Source organism: Rana temporaria, chromosome 4, assembly GCF_905171775.1.
Source record: "Rana temporaria chromosome 4, aRanTem1.1, whole genome shotgun sequence".
Classification (NCBI taxonomy): domain Eukaryota; kingdom Metazoa; phylum Chordata; class Amphibia; order Anura; family Ranidae; genus Rana; species Rana temporaria.
In genome coordinates, this window is record NC_053492.1 from 249,248,011 (window position 1) to 249,260,820 (window position 12,810).

The 12,810-nt window shown below is 42.0% G+C and overlaps 1 protein-coding gene across 2 annotated transcripts in view; it reads left to right on the forward strand.

The window, feature by feature from the left end:
• FHL5 (four and a half LIM domains 5) overlaps window positions 1-12,810 on the forward strand; it is a 67,190-nt gene that overhangs the window by 31,209 nt on the left and 23,171 nt on the right. For both annotated transcript variants that reach the window (XM_040350127.1, XM_040350126.1), the window contains exons 2-3: window positions 6,684-6,855; window positions 12,258-12,432. In XM_040350127.1, coding sequence (XP_040206061.1) covers window positions 6,697-6,855; window positions 12,258-12,432 — 334 coding nt within the window. In that variant the 5' untranslated portion in view covers window positions 6,684-6,696. The remainder of the gene's footprint in view (window positions 1-6,683; window positions 6,856-12,257; window positions 12,433-12,810) is intronic.

The window sequence follows — 12,810 nt, forward strand, 5'->3', positions numbered from 1 at the left end:
CTGCAAAACACCCGCGCAATACTCTGCAAAACACCCGCGCAATACTCTGCAAAACACCCGCGCAATACTCTGCAATACCCCCGCGCAATACTCTGCAATACCCCCGCGCAATACTCTGCAGTACCCCTTGCGCAATACTCTGCAATACCCCCGCGCAATACTCTGCAATACCCCCGCGCAATACTCTGCAATACCCCCGCGCAATACTCTGCAATACCCCCGCGCAATACTCTGCAATACCCCCGCGCAATACTCTGCAATACCTCCGCGCAATACTCTGCAATACCCCCGCGCAATACTCTGCAATACCCCCGCGCAATACTCTGCAGTACCCCCTGCCAGTACTCTGCAGTACCCCTTGCGCAATACTCTGCAATACCCCCCGCGCAATACTCTGCAATACCCCCGCGCAATACTCTGCAATACCCCCCGCGCAATACTCTGCAGTACCCCCCGCGCAATACTCTGCAATACCCCACTCGCAATACTCTGCAATACCCCACGCACAATACTCTGCAATACCCCACGCACAATACTCTGCAATACCCCACGCACAATACTCTGCAATACCCCACGCACAATACTCTGCAATACCCCACGCACAATACTCTGCAATACCCCACGCACAATACTCTGCAATACCCCACGCACAATACTCTGCAATACCCCACGCACAATACTCTGCAATACCCCCGCACCAATACTCTGCAATACCCCCGCACCAATACTCTGCAATACCCCCGCACCATACTCTGCAATACCCCCCACACAATACTCTGCAATACCCCCCACACAATACTCTGCAATACCCCACGCACAATACTCTGCAATACCCCCGCACCATACTCTGCAATACCCCCCACACAATACTCTGCAATACCCCCGCACCAATACTCTGCAATACCCCCGCACCAATACTCTGCAATACCCCCGCACCAATACTCTGCAATACCCCCGCACCATACTCTGCAATACCCCCGCACCATACTCTGCAATACCCCCACACCAATACTTTGCAATACCCCGGCCAATACTTTGCAATACCCAGAAAATACTCTGGGGAAAAAAATGTGTTTTAACCACTTCCCGCCCACGTCATATGAGGTCCTTGACTTTGTGCAGGGATATCTAAATGATGCCTGCAGCTACAGGCATCATTCAGATATCATTTTTTTCAGCCGGCGATTCTCTACACCATAAGAACGATCATGGCGGCTGTTCCGCCTCTTGATCGTTCTTACGGGAGGCAAAAAGGGACGTCCCCACTCCCTTCGCCCTCCGGTGCTTCTTCTGACTCACCGCTGCGATCGAAGCCAGGATCGTTTTTTTTCTTGTTTTTTTTCTTGTTTTTTTCCAAGCTTCCCAGCCTAGAGGTGAGATGTGGGGTCTTATTGACCCCATATCTCACTGTAAAGAGGACCTGTCATGCTATATTCCTATTACAAGGGATGTTTACATTCCTTGTAATTGGAATAAAAGTGATCAAAACATTTATTTTTGGGGAAAAACGTGTCAAACTAAAATAAATTAAGTAAAATGAACAATAAAAATAAAAAATAAATATTTAAAGCGCCCCTGTTCCCGCGTGCTCGTATACAGAAGCGAATGTGTACGTAAGTCCCGCCCACATATGAAAACTGAGTTCAAACCACACATGTGGGGTATCGCTGCGAACGTTAGAGCGAGAGCAATCATTTTGGCCCCAGACCTCCTCTGTAACTAAAAACATGTAACCAGTAAAAACATTTAAAACGTCACCTATGGGGATTTTTAAGTAGCGAAGTTTGGCGCCATTCCACAAGCGTGTGCAATATTGAAGGGTGACATGTTGGGTATCTATTTACTCGGCGTAACTTCGTCTTTCATATTATGCAAAAACATTGGGCTAACTTTAATGTTTTTTTTTTTAAAAAGCACAAAACTGTTTTATTTCCCAAAAAAATGCGTTCGAAAAATTGCTGTGCAAATACCATGCGCGATAAAAAGTTGCAACGACCGCCATTGTATTCTCTAGGGTCTTTGCTAAAAAAGCATATATAATGTTTTGGGGTTCTATGTAATTTTCTAGCAAATAAATGGTGATTTTTACATGTAGGAGAGGAATGTCAGAATTGGTCTGGGTGTTCCAGAACGCCTGATGGTGCTCCCTGCATGTCGGGCCTCTGTATGTGGCCACGCTGTGTAAAAGTCTCACACATGTGGTATCGCCATACTCGGGAGGAATAGCAGAATGTGTTTTGGGGTGTAATTTGTGGTATGCATATGCTGTGTGTGAGAAATAACCTGCTAATATGAAACTTTTGTGGAAAAAAAACAAAAAAAAAAAAAACCTTGATTTTGCAAAGAATTGTGGGAAAAAATGACAACTTCAAAAAACTCACCATGCCTCTTTCTAAATACCTTGGAATGTCTTCTTTCCAAAAAGGGGTCATTTAGGGGGTATTTGTACTTTTCTGGCATGTTAGGGTCTCAAGAAATGAGAGAGGCCGTCAGTACTTCAGATGTGATCAAATTGATCAATTTTCAGTAATTGGTACCATAGCTTGTAGACCCTATAACTTTCACCCAGACTAAATAATATCCAAATTTTTTTTTTTTTTTTTACCAAAGATATGTAGCAGTATACATTTTAGGCCAAATTTATGAAGAAAAATTCATTTTTTTGCAAAATCTTATAATAGAAATGAAGAAAAATTCATTTTTTTACAAAATTTTCGTTCTTTTTTCATTTATAGCGAAAAAAATAAAAACCGCAGAGGTGATCAAATACCACCAAAAGAAAGCTCTATTTGTGGGAAAAAAAGGACAAAAATTTCATTTGGTTACAGTGTTGTATGACTGAGTTATTGTCATTCAAAATGTGAGAGCACCGAAAGCTGAAAATTGGTCTGGTTATTAAGGGTGTTTAAGTGCCCAGTTGTCAAGTGGTTAAACAGCAATTCTAATGTAATTTTTCAAAATTTTTCACTATTTTCACTGCCATCTTCTTCCCTCTAATTAGAACCCCCAAACATTATATATATTTTTTATCCTAACACCCTACAGAATAAAATGGCGATCGTTGCAATACTTTCTGTCACGCCGTATTTGCGCAGCGGTCTTACAAGCGCACTTTTTTGGGAAAAAATTACACTTTTTTTAATTAAAAAATAAGACAACAGTAAAGTTATCCCAATTTTTTTAATGTCATGAAAGATAATGTTACGCCGAGTAAATTGATACCCAACATGTCATGCTTCAAAATTACGTCTGCTCGTGGAATGGCGACAAACTTTTACCCTTTAAAATCTCCATAGGCGATGTTTAAAAAATTCTACAGGTTGCATGTTTTGAGTTACAGAGGAGGTCTAGGGCTAGAATTATTGCTCTCGCTCTACCAATCGCGGCGATACCTCACATGTGTGGTATGAACACTGTTTACATATGCGGTCGCTGCTCACGTATGTGTTCGCTTTTGCGCGCAAGCTCGTCGGGACGGGGCACGTTTTCTGGCTCCTAACTTGTTTAGCTGGCTCCTAGATTCCAAGCAAATTTGTCAACCCCTGCATTAGACCAGGCCACTGTCAGTTCACGCGCCCATTGTAGGTGCTTTTGTCTGTGGACAGGGGTCAGCATGGGCACCCCGACCAGTCTGTGGCTATGCAGTCCCATAAGCAACAATCTGCAATAACCTTTTTTACTGCTCCTAACACATCAACTTCAGGAACAACATGTTCACTTGCTGTCTAATATATCCAACCCACTTTCAGAGGTCACTGTAATGAGATGTTATTCGTCTAACCTGTCAAGGGTCATAAAGTTTTGACTGACGCGTGTATAGTAATTTTCAATATGTGAAAAGAACAAGCAAACCTTAAATCAATAAGGTGTCCTATAATTGGTGAAACAAAGCAACGTATATACTAAGGTGTTCATTGGCACTACTATCTCTGTATATACACAATGAACACATACAGTTGAATATTATTCTTAAACACAGTAACAGTCCTGCTGCTGAGCTTTGTTAGCACATGACTGTCCTAAACTGTGCCAGGTACAGAAAGGGAAAAAAAAAAAAAAAACACTGACACAGTGCCAATCTGCAAGCCGAACGGAAAATTTTGTTCTAAATGTGAAAAGTTGTACTTTTTGTTTCTGGATGATCACATTGGAAGTAAATGACCTTTCACAAGGTGTCTGGCTTTGAGGGAAAAAAAATGAAGCTCATCTCCAATGATGTCCTGACTCTGTGTGCAGAACACAAAGGAGCCATTATGTGAAATGTAGACTGATCCAGCACTGACCTTCCTCTTCATCCACACACAGGGCTCTACTAGAAATATGCACCTTGTGGGAAATACCTTCCAATCTTCCGAACAGACAGCTCTGCATCTTCGGCAACAGAAAATTATCTAGATATTCTTTTAGGCCTGATTCACACCTATGCATTTTTAGTGCTTTTTGCAAATTTTTACTATAGAATGTGTTCCATAGCAAACCATGTTAAATGGACTGTAGTGCATTCTGCAAAATGCAAAAATCTCTAAAAATGCAAAGGTGTGAATCCAGCCTTAGGCAGGTTGTAGTTTGCATGATCCAGGTGCAGTTTGCATTTTCATTTTTCACGTTTTTGATCCATTAACCACTAGGAGGCCCTGCATTGTACATTGACGGCCACTAGGTGGCTCTACAATGCCGGGATTGACGTCCTCGGCGGACGCGATATCCGTCAGGTACCCGCGATCGGCCATTACACAGAGACAAGGACGTGGATCTGTGTGTGTAAACACACAGATCTACGTCCTGTCAGGGAGAGGAGACCGATGCTGTGCCCCTTGTACATAGGGACACAGATCAGTCACCTCCCCCAATCAGTCCCCTCCCCCCACAGTTAGAATCACTCCCAGGGTACACACTTAACCCCTTTCACGACCCCTAGTGTTAACCCCTTCCCTGCCAGTCACATTTATACAGTAATCAGTGCATATTTATAGCACTGTTCGCTGTATAAATGTGAATGGTCCCAAAAATGTGTCAAAAGTGTCCGCCATAATGTCGCAGATCACCGCCATTCCTAGTAAAAAAAAAATAAAAATTCTGTCCCCTATTTTGTAGGCACTATGGGATCCACATACAAATGGCCGCCGTATCTTACCTGGCTTAAAGTCGAATCCAGGAATAATTTGCGCCGTAAGTTACGGCGGCGTAGTGTATTTCTGGCGGCGGAATTCAAATCGGTGGGTAGGGGGCGTGATTCATTTAAATGAAGCGCGTCCCCGCGCCGATTGAACTGTGCTTGCTCCGTTTCGAAATTTCCCGCCGTGCTTTGCGCGAAATGACGTCGCAACAACGTCATTTTTTGAACTTGGACGTGACTTACGTCCATCCCTATTCACGGCCGACTTACGCAAAAAAAAAATTTAAATTTCGACGCGGGAACGACGGGCATACTTTAACATGGCAAGTCTATCTATACGCCGCAAAATAGCAGCTTTAACTGTACACCGGAAAAAGCCGACTAGAGACGACGTAAAAAAATGCGACGGCCGCGCGTACGTTCGTGGATCGTCGGAAAAAGCTCATTTGCATACCCGACGCGGAAAACAATGCGAACTCCACCCAGCGGACGCCAAAGTATTGCATCTGCGATCCGAAGGCGTACGAAGCCGTACGCCTGTCGGATCTTACCCAGATGCCGTCGTATCTTGGTTTGAGGATTCAAACTAAAGATACGACGCGGGAAATTTGAAAGTACGCCGGCGTATCAGTAGATACGCCGGCGTACTTGCTCTGTGGATCTGCCCCTATAACTTTTGCACAAACCAATCAATATACGCTTATTGCGTTTTTTTTTTTACCAAAAATATGTAGAAGAATACATATTGGCCTAAACTGAGAAAAAATATATTTAAAAAAAAAAATTGGATATTTATTATAACAAAAAGTAAAAAAAATGGTGTTTTTTTTCAAAATTGTCGCTATGTTTTTGTTTATAGCGCAAAAAATAAAAAGCGCAGAGGTGATCAAATACCACCAAAAGAAAGCTCTATTTGTGGGAAAAAAAGGACGCCAATTTTGTTTGGAAGCCACGTCGCACGACCGCGCAATTGTCAGTTAAAGGCAAGTTAAAGGAAAGCTGAAATTTCGCCTGGGCAGGAAGGGGGTATATGTGCCCAGTAAGCAGGTGGTTAAAGTCTATGGAACCAAAAACCAGAAAAAAGTCCCTGGCGCTCTCCATAAATGCACAGATGTAAACTACATCCATAGGAAACCATGTTAAATAGACTGTAGTTTGTTCCTACAAAACTGAAAACACACAAAAAAAATGCATTGAGGGGGCAATATGTCACCTTCTTACTGCCTGTTTAACCCCCTAAATGCCACACTACCATGCTGCAACTGCATGCATTGCACACAGTTGCAATAGAAAAGATTAGGTGTACCTGGTTTGTACAGGCTTCTGTTATGCTTCAATGTGACGCCATGATACTGGCTGTTTTAGTTGTGTATTGTCTATATCTGTGTACCTTTCTACATCATTAACTGTATCTCAAATCATTAATAAAAACGTATTGAAAGTGAAAAGATTGGGTGCACCAGATAAATATAGAGCATATATATATATCGTATACCATATTCTATTAAAGTAGTTTCATAGCGCTCCAGTAATTTATACTATTAACTGAAAATTTCCTTGTATTCAGCTGCCATCCCGCTATGGATATCGAGGCCTTTGACTGCCAGAGCTGTAAGGAATCTCTCTATGGAAAGAAATACACCGTTAAGGACGACAATCCCTACTGCATCAAATGCTTTGAAAACCTTTTTGCAAATATATGTGAAGGATGTAAAAAACCCATTGAATGTGACTCCAAGGTACTAATGATATTTATGTACAACCTGTTTGCCTTATATATCTAACATAAGTTAGATTAGATCAAATATTTTAGAACACATTATACAATTCTGTTGTACAATTTTTCTTTAAGTTTAGCAAAACCATAGAATATGAGGTCATACCTAAAAAATTTCAAATTGTATGCAACCAGTCAGGTCCTTGCATTACATAGTTGAAGGTAAATCTAAAGGAAATTGGAAAAAAAATGCAAAATGTGTAGCCAGCTTAAGACAATGCAAAACCTTTTTACTTGTATTTATGCTGACTAATAAACAGTAGACAACCATTAGGTTGGTGTCTTTCATTTAGCTCTCCCAAACCTTTGCCCAGAGTAGCTTACCAGCTGTATACAAGCAGCATGGACTTCAACTTCAAGAAGCTGCTCTGTGCCTGTATAGCACTGTAATGCTTTGCGTCTATCTATTAAGTTCTTGTGGTAAAACCAAGGAAGCTTTAGGCCTCGTACAGAAGACTGGATCTATCCGCTGGGATTGATCCGCGGATCAGTTCCAGCAGATAGATCCGATCGTGTGTACGTCCGAGCGGACATTTCCGGCGGATAAAAATCCAGCCGACGGATTCCCAGCGGATATAAATTTCTTATCATGCTAAGAAATCTATCCGCTGGAATCCAGTCCAGCGGACTGATCCGGTCGTCTGTACAGACTCACCGGATCAGTCCGTCCGCTCCCCCGCATGCGTCGTATTGATTCGACACATGCGTGGAAGTATTTACCTTCCAGCGTCGCGCACGTCGCCGCGTCATCGTCGCGCGGACGGCGCGACACGTCACCGCGGATGTATTCCGCGCGGATTTCGATCTGATGGTGTGTACAGCCATCAGATCCAAATCCGCCAGAGCGTTTCGAGCGGATATCCTCTCGTGTGTACGGGGCCTTAGACTTCTGTAGTGTATCAATGCTTTACTAAACAGGGAAAAATCTGCACATACAACTGTAGGATGCACAATACAACACAATTCATAGCTTACAAAATATATGCCTACAAATATAAGCTATAAGTACAATATGTACACATTAATTAAACGAAACATGTACTCAACTTGGGGGTTAAGATGTAATGTCCATGGTTCTTTGCTCAATCCAACTTAAAAGTTCTCCAAAACTCTCCAAGATTCAGGCCACCATCTTCCTCTTTGTCCTTCCAAACACCATCTGTTTTTTAAACACATGCATCTCCAAAACCCTTTCCAAGCCCCTCCCACCAATTTCCTGTTTATGAATGGAGGGGATGGAAGGGGCTCTGTACACATATACTGTTACTAAACCTAAACTCTATATTATTACAATAAAGTCACTATAGAAATTGCCATAGCAACACAAGCACAGAGACTAATTTGGGATGGATTTTCCTAGATTGATTGTATTCACATTGTAACATTAAACTGTACACTGCCACATTTTATTAGAAACAAGTTATATTATCCAATTATTGAATTACTGAAAGTGCAAACATCTTGTAGTAGGTGACAGATTCTTTCTAAGGGCCCTTTCACACGGGGCGGATCAGTAATGATCCGCTTCCGTGTGTCCGTCAAGCTCAACGGGGATCCTCCGTAAAATCCCTGCTGAGCCGTCGGCTGACAGGGGCGGTCCCCGCACACTGTGCAGGGACCGTCCTGTCTTTTCTCCGCTCTCCCCTATGGGGGGATCGGATGAACACGGACCGTATGTCTGTTATCTCCCGATCCGATCCACCAGACGGAAGAAAAATAGGATTTTCTTCCGTCCGATTTTGCGGAGCCTTGCGGAGGCGGGTGATTACGGGTGTCAGCGGATGGTCATCCGCTGACACCCGCAATCACATAGGGACCAATTTATGTCCCGTTTTCATCCGCAATGGATGGATGAAAATGCGGACATACGGTCCGCACGTCTGAAAGGGGCCTAAATGGAATCTAACTTTTACCCTACATACCTTTGTTTAAATAAATCGTTTCTATAAATATTTATGCACATGGGAATATCTGTACTTGTGAATTTGATACAAAGGCTATACTTTCTGAAGCTGAACAGTAATTGTGTTTAAATGTCCTCTTCCTTCAGCTAAAAGAGTTGTAAAGGCAGAATGTTTTTTTATCTTAATGCATTCTATTTTCCACATAGATGGATTGACTGCAAATTGACTGAAATTGTCTGAAAATATTCAGCAAGGACCAAGCAAATTTCAATCCATCTATGACCATATAGTTTAAGAGAAGTTGATTTAATGATCAGATTCTCTCCAACAGGAATTCTGCTGTCAATCAGAGCGGATGACGCGGTGCGCTGGGGGGCGGGCCGAGTGATACAGTCGGTGGCTATGGCCGCCGCTGTATCACGGGAACGCGCTAGCAAAAGCTTTCCACCATGCGAGCTCGCTCGCATGAAGGTAGAAAGCTTTTGCGAGGAGGAGCTGAGACAGCTGCCGAGGGACCCCAGAAGACACGGTTCGGGGACACTCTGTGCAAAACGAGCTGCACAGTGGAGGTAAGTATAACATGTTTGGTATTTAAAAAAAATAAATGTTTTGCCTTTAGTGTTCCTTTAAATTAAAAAAACTCTAGTAAAGTCCCAGCCAGTGTCTAATGCCTTGTACACACGATAGGAATTTCTGATGGACTAAAATCTGATGGAATGTTTTCGTCAGAATTCCGATCAAGCTGTTTTCCATCAGTCTTGCATACACATTGTCAGACAACATTCTGACCGTACAAAACGCGGTGACGTAAAACACCACGACGAGCCGAAAAAAATTAAGTTCAGTGCTTCCGAGCATGCGTCGACTTGATTCTGAGCATGTGCAGGAATTTTCTCAGACGGAGTTCCACACAGAGGATTGGAATTTCCCGTAGGATTTTATTCCATCAGAAACATTTAAAACATTTTCAATTTTTTTACTTTTGATGGAAAAAAAAACATATAGGCCCACACACGATAGGAATTTCTGATGAAAAAATTCCATCAGACTGTTTTCATCAGAAATTCCTATCATATGTACAAGGCATTATGGTCCAAATCCTCTTGTGCATATATACCTTACACTTATAGGCGTGCGCACAGGGTGTGCCAGGTGTGCCCAGGCACACCCTAATAACCCCATGCACATTAGTGTTATCACTCTGTGTAGCAGCAGGAACATGGGAAAGATCTCCCTCTTACTGGCTCTGCTGTAAGAGAAGTGTTTATGCTCTTCTCTTTCACTATGCCGGCAGGGAGATCAATGTGCTGGGGTCATGTATATGTAGACACATACACACGCATGTGTTTTTGAGCTTAATGCAATAAGCTCAAATGCACACCTATGCTCACACTCTTCAATGCTCCCCTCCAGATCCACCTCATGCTCTTGGTAATGCCTGATGCAATGGGCCTCTATTATAATAGGAAGTCAATAAAGCATAAACCACCAGTTAGCAGCCACTTCATCCTCCTTTTTTAACAGCCTCCACTCATGCAAAATCAATAAGGCAGACCATAGTACTCTCTATCCATATATGTATTTTATTAAAAACGTTAAAAGCACTCACATTCCATAAAACATCAAGTGCAATATAAAAATATGCGTGTCCGGGCTGACAGCTCCCTCCATACAGTCTACACCAGGGGTCTTTAAACTATGATAGAATACAAATAACTAGGTAGTCTTTGGACAATTCTTTTAGTAAACATGCCCTTTAAAAATGTAAGGGCTGCCAGACCTCCTTTTATAACTTCTGATTTATTGAGTCCAACCTTGCAGTGAGTGAAATTAAAATCCTTCATCTGAATATTAATTTCATATCAGTGACTCAGAGGCATTAAGGCCACTGGATCGGTGTAAGTGTTAGGTCACTAGCAGGTTCCCTTCAAAGTATGGTGGCTCACAGACCATAGACTAGCCTCATGTTATGGGGATATGTGGTCACTACACTAGAGGATGGCATGTAAGCCACCCATATGCCACCACAGAGTATGATGGCACCAGTACAATTTATCTTCATGATAAGCTTTTGAAGCAGCTGAAATGTACTCAATGGGTGGCCCCATTGGCCTCCTACCATCCAACATCCCTCAATTAAAAAACTGAAGTTGCCAAGAAGAAAGTGTGGGCATCCAATCAGACGCAGGCACTCTTCAGGTATTATGGGAGGGCAGTTGTCAAAGTACAATAGCTGCAGTGGGGGATTTATCCATCCATCTACGCTCTGTAATGTAGATGGAAGAATCTGATAGATTTTTTTCCATTCAGTCTGCAAAAAATCTATGTGTAAGACCAACTTAACTCTGTTCATAAGTAAAATAATTAACATTGCACCCCCGCCGAAGATGAAAAATATAGTGGCAATTTTTCTTTTTCTGATAGAGATATTTACTTACATGGCCCTGCCATCTTCCTCCCTGCCAGTTATGATGTCTGCCCCCAAAGCTGCCCTTATTGCTGTTCTCCTATTTATAGTATTGTACATGATGACATAAGAGTGCACACCCACATTCTGGTGCTGGCGAGTCGAGGAATGGACTGCTGGATCCAGTAAGATTACATAAACCCCTAGAAAAACAAGAACTATGGGCCAGATCCTCAAAAGGGATACGCAGGCGTATCTACTGATACGCCGTCGTATCCCTGTTTCTATCTATGCGACTGATTCACAGAATCAGTTACGCATAGATATTCCTAAGATCCGGCAGCTGTAATAGTTTTACACTGTCGGATCTTAGAATGCAGTACCTCGGGCCGCCGCTGGGGGCATTTCTCATCGAAATTCCGCGTTGGGTATGCAAATTAGCACTTACAAAGCGGTTTCCCTTCGTGAAGTCTCCTTAAGTTGTTAGTTTGCAAACGCAAAATTAGGGCTACTTTTACAAAGTGTAAAGTTAGTACACCATGTAAAAGTAGACCCTTCTTTCCCGCGACGCTGTCAAATTTTTTTTACATTTTTTTTTTCCCGCCGCATCTCTTTTTTTTCTCGACGCAACTTTTTTTACCCGGCGCGATTCACAAAACTCGGCACAACGTAACTTCGCGCAAAGCACGTCGGGAAAATCCCTCTTTAGATTGGGCACGCCTTGCGCCGGACGGATTTTAGTTACACCGCTGAACATTTCTAGGTAAGTGCTTTGTAAGTGCAGCGGTGTAACTTAAATCCCAAAAATTAAGTTGCGCCCGCTGTACGTGGATCTGGCCCTATATTCTTCATCCACTGGAGGAACAGGAACAATTGTATTGGTTAATCATTTCCAAAGGGCGCTAGCATTATTTCTTATAAATAGTAATAAAATGATCAATCAACCACCACTCTAAAATGAATAACCACTGTGGATCTTATGTCACATTTTTAAGGTACAGTACAAGATTTATTTTATTTGTGCATCAACGTTTTTATGTATTTATCTTTAAGGATCTTACCTACAAAGACAGCCACTGGCATGAAGTTTGTTTCAAGTGTGCCAAATGCACTTGCTCTTTGGTAGAGAAACCATTTGCTGCCAAGGATGAGCTGCTGCTGTGCATTGATTGCTACTCCAATGAGTATTCCTCCAAGTGCTTCAACTGCAAGGCCAGCATAATGCCTGGTAAGACTTATCCACTGCAAAATATTAATTTCTGGGACTGGAAACAATGGCAATATTAAGTAATGACTAGCCCTAAATCTATGTTTATCACCTTTTTATTATAGATATATTATAGAGTGTTCACTTTGTGAGTGAATGTGAATAAAGGAAAATTATGCTGACTTTATTAGGTAATACAAGTGAAAATAACTTGTGAAAAAAAAAAGAAATTTGTGAAAAAAAAAATAAAATAAATAAATAACCATATTAAATAAAGTGTATGTCAGAGAAAATAAAATAAATACACATTTCCCAATGTTTTATCTCTTGAAAGATCCTGCAAGTACGGTACATAAAAATACCGGTGGATCAGCCAGAAATGCAGTCAGTTACTAAGCC